Source organism: Aplidium turbinatum, chromosome 6 (assembly GCF_918807975.1).
Source record: "Aplidium turbinatum chromosome 6, kaAplTurb1.1, whole genome shotgun sequence".
In the NCBI taxonomy this organism is placed as follows: domain Eukaryota; kingdom Metazoa; phylum Chordata; class Ascidiacea; order Aplousobranchia; family Polyclinidae; genus Aplidium; species Aplidium turbinatum.
The window spans coordinates 10,857,727-10,876,380 of record NC_137477.1 but is presented as its reverse complement, the minus strand read 5'-3'; the positions used below and the strand labels follow the sequence as shown (position 1 = coordinate 10,876,380).

General features: G+C 37.9%; 2 protein-coding genes across 2 annotated transcripts; both read left to right on the top strand.

The window, feature by feature from the left end:
- The first annotated feature begins 9,081 nt into the window (after positions 1-9,081).
- On the top strand, positions 9,082-10,593 carry LOC145771869 (cytochrome c oxidase assembly protein COX18, mitochondrial-like). The gene has a single exon (XM_082583619.1). It carries the CDS (start codon positions 9,084-9,086, stop codon positions 10,176-10,178), a length of 1,095 nt encoding a protein of 364 aa, XP_082439745.1. The 5' UTR covers positions 9,082-9,083; the 3' UTR covers positions 10,179-10,593.
- LOC145771870 (proteasome subunit alpha type-7-like) lies at positions 10,562-18,451 on the top strand. The gene is made up of 6 exons (XM_082583620.1): positions 10,562-10,715; positions 14,593-14,719; positions 14,952-15,076; positions 15,325-15,447; positions 15,859-16,047; positions 18,041-18,451. Exons 1-6 carry the CDS (start codon positions 10,617-10,619, stop codon positions 18,137-18,139), a joined length of 762 nt encoding a protein of 253 aa, XP_082439746.1. The 5' UTR covers positions 10,562-10,616; the 3' UTR covers positions 18,140-18,451.
- Positions 18,452-18,654: the final 203 nt, after the last annotated feature.

Genomic DNA, 18,654 nt, shown 5'->3' with positions numbered 1-18,654 from the left:
AAAGCGTGACAGTATCCCACTTAAAGGAATATATCGGATTTGTGAATCAACAATTGCTTCTCCTTTGCATTCTTCATTCATTAAATTGTATCATTGTCTTTGCATACAAACATCTGGACAAAGACAATGAGTCACATGAGAAACGTTTATTGATAAGCGAAAGGAGAATGTCCCTTTTTTTCTTTCGCATAACTGTCTGCCACGTGCAAAGTTAAATGAAGAAAATAAGGTCGCCAAACAGATGCGTGCCATTAAAAGAAAAACAAGTGACTGTAACCATGCTGTAATCTCATGCGCAAGAAATCGCGCCACAAAGATCTCATCTTTTCATAGCAGGACTTTGCTATGGAGAAAAAATAAAGAAAGTAATCACATTGCAACAGGTCAGGTTCACTTTATTAGTCAGGTTTTTCATTTAATAAAGTCAACTGCTGTAAATTTTAGTGTAAGATTTTGCTGTTGATAGAAGTTGTTCTGAAGAGGGTTTAATACTCGAAATCGCGATATACAACAGAAGAATTTCAAAGGTTTCAAAGGAAGAATTTCAAAGGTCCTGGCTTAACAGACACTACCAATCATTTTCTGTTTAAATTAACATGTACTCTAAAAGGTCGTCGTTTATATTACAGTGTTCACATTTTTCTCAAACAGTATTTTTATAATGTTAAATATGTAAATATTAAATGCTATTGTTTAAACAGCATTTTCAGATTTCATGTTGTCAAAAAAGTTTTTCTTTGTTTACTTAAGATCAACCATTAGAATATACATTTTGTATGGCAAATTGGGAGAACGTTAGCTTCAACAGTAGTCCACACATATAGAGGAGACCTCGAGAAGATAATATCACAAGGACACAGCTAACATTGGCTAGGCTATGCAGCATGCGCCCAAGCGCTGAGAACACCTGCAAAAAATTAAAAAAAAAACTGTTCAACACAGCTCCAAAGCATACATCTATGACATGGCAAGGCACTTAATGGCATGCCAAAATAATGTTAACAGCTAATATGCCATAAAAGCAGTGGCTATTTGACCGGCTTCGGTCTTTTAATATGAAACACTATTTGACCGGTCATCAGAGTCCCTCTCCCCAGGAGCAAACGCTCCTTGGGCAAAGTGGAAAACATTAAATCGACTCCGAACCGGTGTTGGACGCACTAAGTCTGCAATAGTGGAGTGGGGCTACGACACGGGCCCTGTTGCATGTATCTGTGGCACTGAGCCCCAAACAGCGGACCACCTTCTTGTTTGCCCTCGGCTTGCCACCCGGTGCAGTAGGTGGGACCTGTCAGAGTATAACTCTGTTGCGGAAGAATGTGTCAATCTGTGGTGTATCAACAAACTTTAGAAGACTCGATAGAAGAAGAAGACCGGTCATGACGTCACTATATAAACACTTTTTTCTTTTTCTCTTTCAAAGCAAAAAACGAGAAGAAAAAAGTGCCTATATAAGTTCTAAATTCGAGAAGTTTATTCCACTGGATAAGTGGCGCGTACGATATTTCTCGGGCTGGTGTTCCAGAGGGAATGAGTTCGATACTACCCGGAAGAGTTCTTTTTTTTAAACTAAATTTTGACCCGAAGTGACTCAATCGTTAGGCTGCTGCATTTTCGTGGTCAATTTTTAATTTCAGTAGCCTACAGCCCAATTTTATGTCTTTCCAAATATGAGTAATAAAGCCAGATTTTTTTAATTTGCTGGAATTTGAAAATTTCTCTGGGTAATTTTCGTTCGTCAAAAGAGGATGTGACCGTGTTTGCCAAACAACGCATTACATTTTTGCTCTCAACAAGTTAGAAATTCAATAATTTTATTCAACTAAATCAGATTTTTCTCGCATGTACGATGTCTCTCGGCTGATATCCCCAAGGGTGTGAGTTAGATACTACCATAGGCGTCGAAATAGGGTGGGCGGCGCCCACCCTGCCATGAAACAAGGGTGGGAAAAATATGTTTCGCCCACCCTGTTTTCATGACACTTATGAAGTGTTCGTTACAATTATTTCCGTTTTTGTTAAACGCTGAATTATCCAACCAACTGCATGGCAACTTTTTGTTTTACGCTACGCTATGTCTCACGCTAGGTAATAGGTATCCGACAGAACAAAGCAATTCTGCAACAACGCTGCATTGAAAAAAAGGCGTTTGGGCACGATTTGATATCACGCCAATACGCTGTAAAACCGCCAAACTCATCTCTCTCTTGGGACGTCGCACGTTGAAAACCTGTGTACTAGAGCAGAAAGCCAAGACAATTATTAGAATCCGCGTGGCCTAGCTTTTCGAAATTGTAATCGAAATTGCGCAGACAAGTGTGTCTGCACTTGAAACGCTAAATCGGATGAGCGGCCAGCGCATTTGCCGCACTCCTCTCTGCTAAAAGAAATGTCGTACGTTTCCTCTATTTACATGTTGAATATCGTCGCGGTTAGAAAAAAATCAGCATCTGCAAACCATTTTCGGTACTCACTGCATTGTTATTGCTACGGCAACTGCCACACGCTCGCAATTCCTGGTGAGAGAAAAGCCACATTTGATCTTTTCTCCGAATGGTCTCACTTTCGTTACGTCACAATCAAACTTCAGTTCCGGGTCAGCGTAAGGGAATATGAATATGACATCATAATGAACATGACAATAAAATAACCGATACACACTAAAGACTTACTGAAACAATCGCTTTTTACAAATCTTTTCTCACAAATTTGTTGCTGGGTATGAATTGGGGCACCGCGCGATGTTGTCATTTCATTATTGATAAGTTAAACATGAAGCAAAGTCAAACATCTATTCGCGCATTCTTAAAACCAGCTTCCAAAAGGCGTCGAGATGATAACGCTGAAGAAGCCACGTCCAGCACGAATGAACGTAGAGATGACATTGATGAGCCCGTAGTTGTAGAAGACAGCATGAGCCATGGATCTCTACCTGCTGCATGTGACGTTAGCATGCTGCCGGATCAGCTTCCGGTTCGGGAAGGTCGTGTGTTGCAAAGGAAGCTTTTTTCCGAATTCCAGTGGATGTGTCTTAACCCTGATGGTACTTGTTACTGTAGCTGCTGTTTGTGGGCCTCGGAAAACAATCGGTTATCTGCCGCAGACCAACGGAGCCAGACGCGTCGCAACAAGTTTGGATGGACTACATAAAGCAGTGAACAGTGTGTTGTCTTTCTATATGCCATTCATTTGTTTTTGGGTTTTTTATCAGTGCTTTCGGATATGTACGCCTATTTCCAACAGATTACATTTCTTTCCGTCTTGGTTACGTTTTCTTTTTTGTCACGCTGCATCTTGTTTCCATTTCGGAAGTTCTAAATACATTTCCGCCAAACGTACAGTAAGTAGCGTGATCAATTCAAAAATTATTTTGAATCTGAAAAATTGGTCGAATAAACCTTTTTCTGTTCAGGGCTACTTTACAACTGAACTCGTGCTGCGCGATTGAATGACCACATTGTACGTAAGCTTGGCGCGGTACAAAACCTCAGTCACCTGTTCGAACATTTTGCGCCAACTCCGAATCCGCCACTTTAAAAATAACAGGTTACGAGTCACGCGCTTTTTAGGAAAACGAAAACCTAAAAGTAAAACCTAAAAGAAGTTTGTTTAGTTTAGCAGCGCTCATAAGATCGCAAAGCGCAAGAAAGCAAACTACAAATCTATTAAAGCTTAATTGCTGCAGCGACGCTAAATGCAGTCTTTGTGAGAAAGACCAACCATTGCGAATTTGCGAACATACACATTCAATGAAATCTGTTTGAAAACCCTCGCCCACCCAGAATTCCTCTCTTCTAAGAAAAAATCGATGCCTATGGATACTACCCAGAAGCATTTTACTTCAAACTAAGTTGCCTGCTAAATAACACTGCCTAAAAGTAAACTTGACATTGCTGAAACCATTTTTTTAAAGAAGTAGGCTATCGTATATAACTTTTTACAGCCACCAAACTAAGTTGTTGAGAGCAAAAATGTAATGCGTCGTTTGGCAAACACGGTCAGATCCTCTTATGAACTTTATTACTCATATTTGAAAAGACATAAACAATTAAGCTGTAGGCTACTCAACTTAAAAATTGAGTGTTTCAGATTAAAAGACCGAAGCCGGTCAAATAGCCACTGCCTTTGATAAATACATGCCCCTTCCTTGCTTCCAGTATTAAATAGCTTTGATCGCTTTGTAGTACGATACATGAGTGCAAAGATGGTGCAGATAAACTGTTGGTAAATCGCAGTAATAAAAAAAGAAATAAATGCATTAAGGGAATGCCATTTCAAGAGTTGCGCCATTGTCAGTATTTAGCCATCTAATTAGCCAAAAGTATTGCATCTACTTCAATCTTTGTTTGCTGCGACGACTGTTAGGCAGTATCAGGGATGTCTAAAGAAGGGGATACAAAGGCTTTTATTACGCCTGACAATAGAAGGGCTTTTGTTTATCGTAAATAATCTGTGTTTATCGGAAAATGACAATTGGTACCGATAGTAGTTTAATAAATCTTGTTATGATAACTTGCATTGCGCTATTAGCATCAGGCCTGGATATTCACAGCATGCTCAATTGCTTATGGTTGCTTGCAAGCCCGCAACCAGGGGGGGCATTGGGGGCATTTGCCCCCCCCGAAATTTTGTGAAAAAATTTTAAGCGTTCTATGCAGTATGAAATGTACCATGAATAAGACGTACGTCGTACACGTACAGCCATACTGTAGAGTGTAGACTATCGAAACCGATAGAAACCTATCCTATCGAAACGTATAGACTATCGTCACAATGCATCATTTTAATGTTTGTTCTTTAATAAAAATTAAATGCCGCCCCCGAAAATATTTGCTGGTTGCGGGCCTGGTTGCTTGTGAATTCAACTACCCATATACTTGCTTCACATCTACCCTACTGCAAAGGCTTTGTTAAAAAAACAGCTTACTAGTAACTTTTCAACTGTCTTTGTAAACAAGTAATCTTTAAATATGCTCTACGTAACATTTGCTAACTGTCTTCTGTACCTCATTGTACCAGCTGCACTACAAAACTTTCTACAATTTCAAAAAGATCCACATGTTTAAAGCACTACCGGACAAACTACCGTACCGCCCTGGTAGTGTCATGAGAAGAAGGCAATCGCTGCGAGCCTTCATATCCCCTTCTCTAGATATCCCTGGGCAGTATACACACTATTCATTATAATTCATACCAAATTTTTATCATGCTAAGCAACCATAAGAGATTTTAATGATTGAATTGAAAAACTTGCAAGTACTTTGATATATGATGGTTTGGTTTTGAATCTTTATCTCATCTACTGTACTACTGACTTAACCTTGTTTGGTAGTAGCTAAATCGGGAGTTTCCCAAACAATGCGTTGCTATGCAACATATTTCTTTTATTTCACGGGGATCAAATAAAAAAAAAAAAACTATTTTGCTTGCAATTTAAATGTTAAAAATTAAAAAGTTTATTTTTGGTGCCCAAAAACAGCGATTTAGACAAAAAAACAGACAAACAAAGAATGCACTTATACAAGACAGCGCACCAGGAAACAGCGCACCAAGTGAGACAGCGCACCAGGAGACAGCGCACCAAGTAAAGTTCATATAGTTCGCCGCATCAAGAAAATTAAAAACAAGTCACAAATAACGCGAACTGACAAACCACTGGCGTAAACAGATCAAATTTACAGGAGGCAAGAAAAGGGCATGGCTTTTTTCCAGGAAGAGCAACATTTTCAGTGACACCATAAACGAAGGCGATGTAGCTAAATGATTGCAACGATTGCACCATTTTAAGCCACCTAATGGAGTAGGTGTTGCAACCACTAGCGTACGCAGGGGGGGCATTGGGCCATGGGCCATGCCCCCCCCCCCCTTAAAAATGTTTTAGTAGTTAACGACGAAGACTAACCGTATCTGTCACTGCTTCCTTTTGGCGGCAAGAGTTACTGGCCGAGACCATCAGGTCTACGTATCTCTTATTGCTAATTACTCCATCGGCTTAGGCTATATCAAATAACACCGGGAAAAAAGTATGCCGTTGGTCAAAAGCCTTATCTATCACTTCAATCAAATTATTTCGCAAAATATATTTGTGATTGTGTATTTTAGGCAGAAAAGGTGATAAAGACTCGGTTTTAGACCTATTTTCGTCATTTCTTGGTCAAATTTTTCAGTTGACATTTCATTTTGAAAGTCTTCTTGCATTGAACACAGAATTTCATCAATTTTGTTTTTCCGTTTTTGTGCAAACAGTATTACATGCACTTTTTGCACTACAAAGCAATTTGTGCAAATAACGAATTACCTTCCTAATTATTGTCTGCCAGCAAAGAATGACTCATATCGCGTCAGAGACTGACTCCCTACCCAGTCAGCAAAATCGACGTTGAATCAATGTAAAAATGACGGATTTTGCTGCCTGGAATTGTAACGCCGTCGCGTTAACACAAAATGAAAGCGCACGCTAATAGTAAACTGTCAATCAAGCTATTGAATATCAGAAAATTTCTTGCATTTCATAACTGGCTGTGACAAAAGGTTTATTGTGAACTTCACAATTATCCGATACCAACATAATCGGGATTGAAATTTGAGGCAAGAAAAAAAAAGTAAAAGTCAAAAAATCTCAGGTTTTTAGCGTCACTGTTTCTATGTGAAATTGCTGAATTAACAAAGGGCGAGACCATATAAGGTCTACGCCAGTAACAGGTACGGTTAAGGCATTTAATATGTTTTGGATTGCACTGTCAAAGCAACTAACAATGTTGTTCTATGGACTAAGCCAATACGAAATACATGGCCCAATCCACCTACCCCCATAAACATTGGTCAAGAAAAACACGTGAAAAACGCGTAAAATTCTGAGGAAACTCGTGTAATTCACGTATATTTCTTGTGTTTTTACGAGCCAATGTTTATGGGGACCCCACCCCAGGTATGCCAATGTAGCATAGTGTTCTGTAAGCCTATAATAGTGAGAAAAAAATGGATAAAGTGTAAACTAAAACCATACTGGGATATCATGAAGACGTCTGGGACATCAATGGCCAGTGGCGTAGCCAGGGGGGTTTGGGGTTGACTACCTTCCCTTTGGCACGCGTGTGACGTCACGATATTGAGAATCATGCTTTCAGTCTCTTTATGCTTGGGAATGATGCTTTTAGTCTAAAAAAAACTTGCCTAATTTTAAACAAAACTGCATTAAAAGAGCGAGTTTTGCCAATATCAAACATTCAAACATCTCAGCCAGGAATTAGCAACAAGAAAACATAGTGACTTAGCTTTATTTCCGGAAAATGCCGAAGAAAACATGATCTTATCCTTTTGCCATGCCACCTGACAGCACCATTTTACAGGAATATTCATAGTTATACCCGCATTTTTGTTGAAAATGCTCTCAGAATGCACCAATTTTAAAGTAATTTTTCAAAATTTTCTGGGGGAGGCCCCCCGCCGTGATGTTTTTCGTTGTGATGGTCAGAAATAAAAACAAACTGAACTAAACCATCTTGGATGATGAAACTAAAGACTCTCTGCTCTCTAGTAGTCTTCCAACTTGGTCCAGAAATATCGTGAATCTGGAGTGGTAAAAAGATTAAACGTCGACCCAAAGGCTCACATTATGACGACGATATTTATTTTCATATATCTGATGAAGGCTTATATCAAGCCCATGTCAAATAAAGGATGGAGGGTTGTTTCAATTAAATCACTTCTTAAGCTGTTGGCTTAGTGGCAATGCAAAATTTATTTCGTCTTTTAATTTAGACTTAAATTTGAGTGGGTTAAAAAAAATTTTTTTGTTGTTGTTTTTTTTTCTTGCATGTTTGTAATTAACATTTTATCACTTGTTTTCAACCCCAGACAGTACGAAAAGTAAGTAAGTTGTAAATTGTGTATATTTTGGTTTTTTATTTGGCAACACCATGAAAAGCAAATTACATGAAGTTTTGATTTTGAGTTGGACTGGAAATGATTGATTGAATCTTTATCCTCGGACTGGGAAAGCTTCTTGTAGAGCTTAATCCTGGCAGTTTCGCACACTTGTAGAGGCTTTAAATAACTGACGCCGGCCCGGTCACCGAGATTGACAGAGTGAAGTTTCCGATTGTTGAAGTCTTGTTGCATATGGTGCAATTTTTGCGTTCAATTCCTTGTGGTTTAGTAATTCATGTCACAGCCTACAAGTGTTGCTGTTTTTTATGCAGTTTGTTATGGCTGCCATAGATCAATTGCTTGCAGCTGTACATTTAGAAATCTCAAACTGCATCATTATGACCCTAAAAAAAGATGTGCCATTTACAGTTAAAACTAATTTTCTTATTCTATTTCAAACTAGTGAGTTGATCAGCACAAGACGTTATAGATAGCCCAGCCTACGGTATTTGTTGGATTGATGTTGGTTATACCTGCCTCTGGTAGGTTATTAAATTTTAGGTCAGGCTATACTTGAGTGTATTGCAGATAACCACTGATTACGTTACTTCATAAAGCAGTAAGGGTAGGCTACTTTAAGGTAGTTGATTTGGTTTTGAATTTATATCCTTGGACTGACAAAGCCTTGATAGGTTATTCCTGGTAGTTTCGCATACTTGTAGAGGCATTTGGCTCAGGGCCGGTTACGGTACCAAGATTGACAGGGTGAAGTTTTTGATTGTTGAAATATTGTTGTCGGGAGATTGTGCCCCTGAATGGAACGTAGTTCTTAGAATGCTTTGCTCCAAGTGCACGCCCCGAGAGTTGAACCAGTGCCGCTTGATCTTGAAGCTTCTTCGTTCACAAAGTCACACCCTAACCAGCTGAGATATCATAATAATATTGACACATATATAAATATATAGGCTATAGGCCTATACTGGTAGTTCAAAAATTGAAAAAGTTTAGTTGCTGTAGAGTAAGCATAAAAAATAGCAGACAATTGTCCGCTAAAGAGATAGAAATAGTTAAGCAGACTCAAAGTTACCAATCTGAGTTTCAGCTTGTAAATTCTTGAGTCAACAAAAATTTTAAAATTTGTTTTTATAGCCTGATGTTAATTCCTAATTGAAAGGTATCAAGCAATTTTACAGTCATTTTTTATTTAGTGCAAAATGTTAATAGCACCAGTACAAATAAAGTTAGTGTCCTTAGTGAAAAACAATCGCCTTTTGTTCTTGACAAGCTGCAGATATTCAACAGCTGTATTTACAATCAATGGTGATTTCACAAGAAAATCCAAGGTTGAGTGTTTGACTTTGCCACATATTTGTAAAGTCAGAAGACTAACTTCAATCCCATCAGATTATGGAAAGTTTGCTTCTCCTGGGAAGATAGAGAGCTTCTATCAATGGTTCACTGATACAAGTTGGATTCATTCAATAGAATGGGGATTAACTTCTGTGCATAATTTTTCTGGTTTGCCTTGGTGGTCTTCAATTGTTTTAATTACTGTTGCTTTGCGAGGTGTAATTATGACACCAATTTTTGTTTCACAAATGAAAAATAATATCAAATATCATCAATTTTTGCCAGTGTTTCGTAAAATGTCTGACAAATTATCCGCAGAAGTGGAAGCTGCAGCAAAGTTACATAATTGGGATGCTAAAATGAAGTCCCTACAATTTGGCAAAAACTTAACTCGACATAGAAACAAAATGTATCAAAAATACAAAATTCCTGGACTTGTTAGGCGATATATGTTACCTTTGGTTCAAGTACCATTATGGATATCCATGTCAATTTCGTTACGACATTTGACTGGTAGTTTACCATTGCTGACACCTCCTGGGCCTGCTCTCCAATTGACATTTCTGCAATTATCTGAAGAAGGGTGTCTCTGGTTTTCGAACTTGTGCAATATTGATGGTTTTTATATAATGCCTATTCTGTTAGGTGTTGCAAATTTAAGCATAATTGAAATTTATCGAGGTGATGGTAAGTCTAAGCCTGAAGGTTTGGGTAAAGCGTTAATATTTGTGGCAAGAGCTCTGTCTGTTGTTTTAGTTCCTGTGGCTTGTCAAATGCCTTCTGGTGTGGTTTTATATTGGCTATGTTCAAGTTTGTATGGTGTCCTTCAAGCTCTTGTCTTTAAGTCACATAAAATTAAGCAAGCATTTGGAATTCCCATATCTCCAAAGGAATCTAAAACTCCTTATCGTGACTTGTACATGAGGCTTCCTTTTGTCAAAAACCATGAGACAAAGTAGATGTTTTATTTGTGACTGTTTCATCAATGTTTAACCATAACATAGAAATCTGATACCCAAATTATAATAATTGCATCAGATAAATTATAATAATTTGGGATGGATTTATCTCAAGTGATTTGTTTTGGCTTTGTGCAAAACTTGTTCTAAAATATTATGTCTAATGAATTAAAAAAGTAGCTTCCTGGCAACTTTTGTGCTCTATTGTAAATGTTTCGCATCTACTCTTATATTTGCTTTGTTATATGCTTTGAGGATGTATATTACTATGATGCCTGAAACATCTGTGAAGCAATTTTCCCTTGCCTTTTTACCTCAGATATAAACGTTGTCACAATTGCTGAGAAGAATATATTTCAGTAAATCTCTGTAAATCAACTTTTCAGTCTTATGATATAACGTTTATTCTTTTTAGGACTTTAGTAAATTGAACAAAAAATGTCTCGTTATGATCGTGCTATCACTGTCTTCTCTCCAGATGGTCACTTGTTTCAAGTTGAATATGCACAGGAGGCAGTAAAGAAAGGTTCAACAGCAGTAAGTCTAACATACATCGATGTTTTTGAATTTAAGGAAGTGTGACTATGTTGTAAATTTAAAAACAACAGAATTTTTTTGTGCAGTTTTAAAGAATAAAATAACATTAGGAAAAATTTAGCCACCTCCATAATTATGCTTCCAATACATACAAAGCACAATTAAGTACATATAGTACAACTACATAGTGCCACTGTATCCATTCTCCTATTGTATAATACTTACTTAGATTTAGAAGACCATATTGTGAACACTACTTTCATTTCACATTTGACTTTGGAAATTGCTTACAAGATTCAACATAAATTAGGTTGGGGAAGGGCGGGTGAGTTGATACACACTCCTTTCAGGGAGAAGTAAAATTTTTTGAAAAAAAATATTGCCCGCTAGCGATAATTCATCTTGAAAAACCACAGGGGAACATAATTAAATGAGAATTTGAACAAAAGACTGGTGTAATTTGAAAAAAAAGTTTAGTCTGTAAGTAAATTTTTTAATAATTTTTATTGTTGTCTTGCAAATACCAGAAAACTTTTCACATAAATGGAACAGTGTTTAAACATTATCACAATAATAGTTTTAAGGTATGGTAAGATATTTTTTACCTGCATAGGTGAACTATTATTATTTATAGGCAGTGGTCAGTTGATACATCTGATTTACGCTTTGTATTGATAAAGGTGATCACATAAGAAATTTAAACTGACATGTTTTTTTAAGTTGCTTAATCAATAAGTTGTATTATTTTATGTCAGTTTTCTACTTTTATGCTGTAGTCACTCAGTCTTGCACACATTTTTAATCATTGTTGATTAAATTTACATGATCTATTAATTCTCAATACATCAGTCCTATAAGCCAGAATAATTGTTATCTTACTTCCCTATGATCTTTTGTTTTTGCTTAAGTGCTTAACGTGTTATAAAGATGCTTGTAACATTTTATTTGAAAAGTTATTTTTTAGCATAATGTGCACTTTGTGCAGTCTATGTAGTGTATTAACTGACCTTCCATAGTGTATCAATTGACCTGCGGCGACAGGTGAGTTGATACACTTGAGTACACATTTTTAGTTACACACTATGAGTAAGCTATAGGACATGCATATCTGAAAGATTACTAATGAACGGGTGAGATAGTATTCCAATAAAAATGAAAACTTCAAGCTTTTATCATATTTACTTTTGGCGCAAAGCAAACAAATGTGAAAAGTGTATCAACTGACCAGCCTTCCCCTATTGATTCACTGTATTTCCCTGATCAAATTTAAACTAAGGTTCTTCTGATGTATAAAAACCAAGTGTAAGGATGTTTTGCGAGGTTAGAAAAACCTAATTCCCGTTGAGCACCTATTGCCATGGTTATTGATTAGTATTCTAAAAGTGATACACATAAATTATAAGCACTAGCATAGATAGGTTTACACGAACAAAATATAGATCTGATGTCGGATAACTAACATTGCTGTGCTATGGAATCATAAACTTTAGAAGCATTGGTTTAACACTTCCCACATTAGGGTGGAGTGAAAAAAGTTTTTTGTTTAAATTGAAAAAAACGGGGTTCTTAAATCCCGACAAATGACCTAAAACTTCATTAAAAATTGACATTAGGGGGTTGCCCCCATTTTCCAGCCAGCAACCCCCCAATTTCTGCGCGCGAGGGGGTAAAATTGCCCATCTCGGCAACCACTGGTCGTAGAGTCATGATATATAGCTCAAAAGCTGCCAAAACATCATTTTTCTATCTGTCCTAAGAAGAAAGTTTTCTCTATTGTGAACACAAAACGAGTTATAGCCAAAAAACAATATAACTACTAATTTTTTTCAAATTTTGGCGTTATACACTACAGCTTGCAACATACAGTGCAGTTATTTACTCTCAATAAGCTAATGTGCTATTGATAAGTAATGTTTTTATTTTTAACAGATTCGTTTGATCACTTTGCATTTTAACCCTTAGAAGGTTGGGTTCCTGGAATCTTGCTCAGTTTGAGGGGGGCTGTCGATTCTTCTTATGCTTTAGGAGTGATATCTCTGTTATTTTTTAAGGCACGGTTTCAAAATTTGGGATTTACTTTGTAAAATTATTCACGCTGAGCATATCCGAAAATTAAAACTATGTGAATTTTAGAACTGCTCATATACGTTGAAATGTTGAGGTGACTTATGACTTTGCGATTAAAGCAATTATAGCTTGAGTGTGCACATGATTTTTTGGTAGAGTAATGAAGAACATGCATTGCAATGTTGTGATTAAATTTTTTTTACATAATTTTACATACAGCCAATTCCCTTCACGCTGTGAAACAGTTAGGATTAACGAGACATGGGCCAAATTAATTACTTTATCCAGCTGGTGGGAAAATTTTGAACAATAGAATATGAACTATTTCAGAGGATGTGCTGAGAAATGCCTTATATCTCTCAATTTATAACCTTTATTCGCTCAAAATTTCAGCTCAAGAGAGGTGAATAAAAGTTAGGAAAAGTCAAGAAATCTCGTAGTCGCAGCCTCAGTGGTTTTAGAGATACAACTGTTGATACAAAAAAGTTGAATTGACAGCCTCCCCCCAACCTTCACAGGGTTAAATAAGTCGTTTTAATTAAATTGACATACCTATACAATTTTTTTTGTGATTATTGTGCCATCAGAAGGCCTGAATTGTCATTTTAAAAACAGAGTCTTTTAGGATTAGCAAAGCTCACACTTGAAATATTTCAACTGAAGAATTACAAATCAACGAAATTATGAAAAAACGTAAGTTTGGGAGCGACTGGGAAATGAGTTTACCACTCATTGAGTCTCCAGCCACCCAAATATATTGGTTTGGTTTGGTTTGGTTTTGAATCTTTATCCTCGGACTGACAAAGCCTTGATAGGTTATTCCTGGTACTTGTTCGCATACTTGTAGAGGCACTTGACGCAGGGCCGGTTACCGAGATTGGCAGAGTGAAGTTTTCCGATTGTTGAAGTCTTGTTGCCGAGAAATTATTCCATTCACTAGGTGCCGCTGAATGGAGAGCAGTCCTGAAATGCGTTGCTCAAGCGCACACCCCGAGAGTCGAACCAGCGCCGTGTGATCTTGAGCCCGGCGCGTAACCACTGAGCTATATGTCAAACACAATCTGCCTCCAGCCGTAATCAAACTCGTGCTTTGCCGCTGCAGTATTGAAAACCACAAGCAGTTCCGCTCGGCCATGTCGCTAACATGTCACACCAGGCAAAGCAACTTTTTTTTGCAAAATGAATATGAGTTCTTTGAAGTTCATCACCAAACAGTGCAAACACTTGTGATATTTTTGCACTGCTGCAATTAACATTATGCTTAATGTGAGTGCTTCATTGTGATGTTTTGAACCGATGTTAAAAGGACTGTGTTGTGAATATTTTTTTATTATGGGCCCAATCTTCGGTATTATCAGTGTGTTACTATATCTTGTGCAACATATCAGATTTTCTTATGACAGATCACAATTTGTCAGAAAAAATGCTGAATTTTAACAAAAATGTGTTTATATTTTGTTTTTTTGGCTATAACTCGTTTTGTATTGTAAATAGAGCAAACTTTCTTCTTAGGACAGATAGAAACATGATGTTTTGGCAGCTTTTGAGCTATATATCATGACTCTACGACCAGTGGTTGCCGAGATGGGCAATTTTACCCCCTTGCGCGCAGAAATTGGGGGGTTGCCGGCTGGAAAATGGGGGCAACCCCTAAAGTCAATTTTTAATGAAGTTTTAGGTTATTTGTCGGGATTTAAGAACCCCGTTTTTTTTCAATTTAAACAAAAAACTTTTTTCACTCCACCCTATTTCCACATGTTCAAGCTCATACAACTTACAGTAAGTAAAATAACTACAATTTTATTTCTAGGTTGCTGTAAGAGGAAAAAATATAGTGGTTCTTGGTGTTGAGAAAAAGTCTGTTGCTAAACTTCAAGAGGAAAGAACTGTCCGAAAGATTTGTGCAATTGATGACCATGTTTGCATGGCTTTTGCAGGTGACTTGTCCAACTAAAGTGTCTCTGATATTTGATGCACAGCAGCAACAACTCGTTTTACATTTCATCTTCGGTGCATCAAATTTGTGCCATGATGCAGTGTAAAAAATATTCTTGATATAATACATAATCCCAGGGAGGAGAAACTTTTATCTTGGGCATCGTCTATTGCCACAGGCTACGAAATATAATGATAGCGTATTTATTAAATTTTAAAGTTATTTTCTTAAAGGTTTGACTGCCGATGCACGCGTTCTAATCAACCGTGCTAGAATCGAATGCCAAAATCACAGACTAACAGTTGAAGATCCTGTTACAATTGAGTACATTACGAGATATATTGCAACTGTGAAACAGGTTCGTAGAAGTTTATTACTGTGAGCTACCTTTTCGTCATTTTGGATTACTTATATAACTTGTTTAGACGTTAAATTTTGGAAAACATGTACTCGTGTTACTTTACTGTTGAAAACAATCTCGAAGGGCGATTTGTTTTTTTATGTTCATCAACCAGTATTGCAAGTTGGTACTGAGAATTTTCTTCAAAACAACACGAGTAAATCAATGATAAAGTGGCGTCATGACAACACAAGTCGTTTGTTTAGAGATATACCCAGAGTAATGGAAAGCGGCCCTTTGGATTGTCAGCCCTCATAGTTGGATTTGATTATGATGGAACACCGCATCTGTATCAGACCGACCCGTCAGGAACATACCACGGCTGGAAGGTTTGCATTTTATTTTTCGATTCAAGGTGTTGTATATTAAGCAATTAAAATTGTAGAAACTTCCGACTTCTTGCGCGAGCTCATAAAAATAGAAATCAAGTTTGAAAGCCATCTTGTGGGGTAAACGGTGAACGACAGAATGAGGAACGATGGTTTATGTGCGCACCGATCTCCATTCATCTACACTTGGTGGCCACATTAGTTTAGTGCGGTAGCACAGCACTAACAAAAAGCAGAAAATTATCTCTAAAACGTTCCAATCTGCGTCAACACCTTGTTTCTTTGTTTTGTGTTTAATTTTACGTCAGAATTAAGCTTTGAAAACGGCTTATCATCTCAGGAATGATTTCTCACTTCATCTAGTCTTAATTAAGTTCTTAAATTCTAGTTTCTTATGACTGACTATTTCAGGCAAACGCTATTGGACGTAGTTCTAAAACTGTTCGTGAGTTTCTTGAGGAAAATTACAATGCCGAAGTCGCTGCTAGTGATCAGGAAACTATAAAACTTGCTATCAAAGCTTTGTTGGAAGTTGTCCAGTCTGGTAGCAAAAGTATGGAAATAGCTGTTATGAGAAGAAAACAGCCCTATTGTCTTCAGGTAACTTATAAAATATCGTTAATTTAGCGATCAGAAGCATAGATGGATAATTTACTGAATCAGAAGAATAGATGGAATAATATATAATTTATTTAGTTTCTAGCTGTTTGATTGAGGATCGATTCCCTGTATACTGTAGCTGAAGAACAACAGTCACCAACATCCACAGTAAATTAAGCGTGATGAGAGCTCTTGTTTTCTGTTGTCCAATAGCTACTTTCATTTTATGTCATATAGAGATGTACCGATATATCGGTATCGGTGATATCGGCCATTTTTTAAGTATCGGCATCGGTATCGGCAAAATTTGGCCGATACTGTGGCTGATACTAAACACGTAAAAAAAGGCGCTTGCTGCGGATTTTCTGCAGAAGCAAATATATAGATTTTTTTAAAGTGGTAACTAACGTCACATTGAAGTAGAAAAATAACAACCTTTTCAAATTTTTGATACCTCACACTCCCATGACTTCATGCGCGCAGTGCCGCGCACCTTTTGGCATTGTTTGCTTACAGTGATTCTTTCACTCAAACAAAACGTTTTGTTTCAGTAGTTTTGCGTTGTTCGATTCTTAAGTTGTGAAGGAGGCTCAATTTCTCCAATATTTATCATTTGTGTTTCTTTTTTCTCAGCAGAGGATAAAACCAGGCCAAGACTACCCAGGTGGCGGAAATTTGTAGTTTTGCATCGTTTTTGCGTTGCTGGACGTTTGAGGGACCCGTGTGGCTTGGTTGTTTTTGGTGGGCTGGTTCTGTCAGTTTATGATTTGGTTTCCGCCTTTCGTTGTGGTGGACTCACCAGGCTTGAACAAAGTCGTGGCGGAGTGGGTGGGCTCGGCGTGGGGGCGGTGGGACTGCGAATCTTCACTAAACTAATCAATAAGTGGTCTTGTTGCGCCTGGGATGGGGCCTCATTGTAAGGGGGGAATGTCCTTCCCTGCTGTCGGCATGAGGCTGGGCGCTCACTGGTGCGGCGGGCTGTTGCGATTCGCTGGCCATAACGGTGTAGCTTCCACGCTAGCCATTTAGACCATCCAATCAACTACGTATATGTTTCTCGGCAGCCGTTTTGTAGCAAGAATTGACATCGACAAGAATTGAAATGGCTAGTGTGGAAGCTGCACCGTTGTGGTTGGTGGGTCACGGCAGCTCGCTGTGCTGGTGAGTGCTCAGCCTTGTGCTGGTGGCCGGGGGGGGGGACGCTCCTTTCTTCGCAATGAGGTTGTCATCTTGGGCGCAACGGGACCATTTTGATTGGTTTGGTGAGGATTCGTGGTCCCATTGCTTTCTTTTTGGGCCTACTTATTCTGCCGTGACATTGTTTGGGCTTGGTGAGTTTGTTGCGGCTAAGGGTGGAAGTTAATTCGCCGACTGGGGGCAGCCGAGTTGCCTGGGTTTTGAGCGTTTGGCGGGGAGGGAGCGATGCAGAATTGTGCATTTTTGCTACCTGGGTAGTCTTGGCCTGGCAAAAGCTTTTCAACCAAACGAAAAGCGCCCTTAGGTTGCACATTACTTGTCGAATAGTTTTTTGTACGACTACACAAATCACTTGGTTTACATCTTATTATCAATTATGATAGCCTATTTGGAGAGTTTGCGCAAACATTTTTTTTCAGAAACCCCAATTATGATGTACGGTAATGTTTCTTCCCTTATACCCCAATCCTCAATTACGGTGGCCTTTCATTACTAAAACCTACTATTATGACACAGCAATGCGGTTGAGATTGGATTCTTGAATCTTTAATAAATTATGCCAATTGAAAGCTTTTTTTAAGAGTTTTATGCAAATAAGGTAAAACTTATTGTAACACCAAAGTATCGGCCAAAATATCGGTATCGGCCTAAAAAAGTGATATCGGGATCGGCCAAAATATTGGTATCGGTACATCTCTAATGTCATATGGAGGCTGTTCAAATATAACCGTGTCATAAATAATAAGTTATACTTGGAATTGGAGGTAATGGAGCAACATTATTTTGCTGCTTTCAGATGCTCGACTCTGAAGAAATAGAAAAGTACGTCACTGAAATAGAGAAGGAAAAAGCAGCTGAAGCAGAAAAGAAACAACAGAAGAAGTCAAAATCCTAGAGACTACGGACCAAATTTACAAACTGTTTAAAATGTTTAGATGTTCGATTGCCACTTGTAGACAAATGCAACATGCAGTGGTCTGACGACGGCGGCTTTATTCAAATAAATTGCACCAACAAAATCTTATAACAATAATAATGATTATTTACAAAACTGAAAAGAAACAGGATCGCTTGCGGGAAAGGTCGAGCGAAAAGTTGCTTTGATGATTTAGGTAAAATTGCCATTAAACCCCAGAACTACCAAAATAAAACACTGATTCCCATCGCTAAGCAAGAAAAGGCAACGTATGGACTCAGTCTTTCACCTGAAAAATAAATTTAGCATATTCAGGATTAAAACTGCGCGCAATGCGGGCGCTCAGAGGATAGTCAAGACGACTTTGACACGACCTGACGTGATTGTTTTAATACGGTACCCTAGTAATTTCATTTGCCACGACAGCAATTTTGAACAAACAAACATACAAAAATTGTTTTTGCCCTTAACAAAATACAGATGAAGGTGCTACT

Bases quoted from the DNA above. Each gene is read 5' to 3' on its own strand.
- LOC145771869 (XM_082583619.1), top strand. From the start codon at position 9,084: ATGTTAATAGCACCAGTACAAATAAAGTTAGTGTCCTTAGTGAAAAAC.
- LOC145771870 (XM_082583620.1), top strand. From the start codon at position 10,617: ATGTCTCGTTATGATCGTGCTATCACTGTCTTCTCTCCAGATGGTCAC. The intron at 14,720-14,951 runs GTGACTTGTCCA...ATTTTCTTAAAG, and splicing joins TGTTTGCATGGCTTTTGCAG to GTTTGACTGCCGATGCACGC. The intron at 16,048-18,040 runs GTAACTTATAAA...TGCTGCTTTCAG, and splicing joins AACAGCCCTATTGTCTTCAG to ATGCTCGACTCTGAAGAAAT.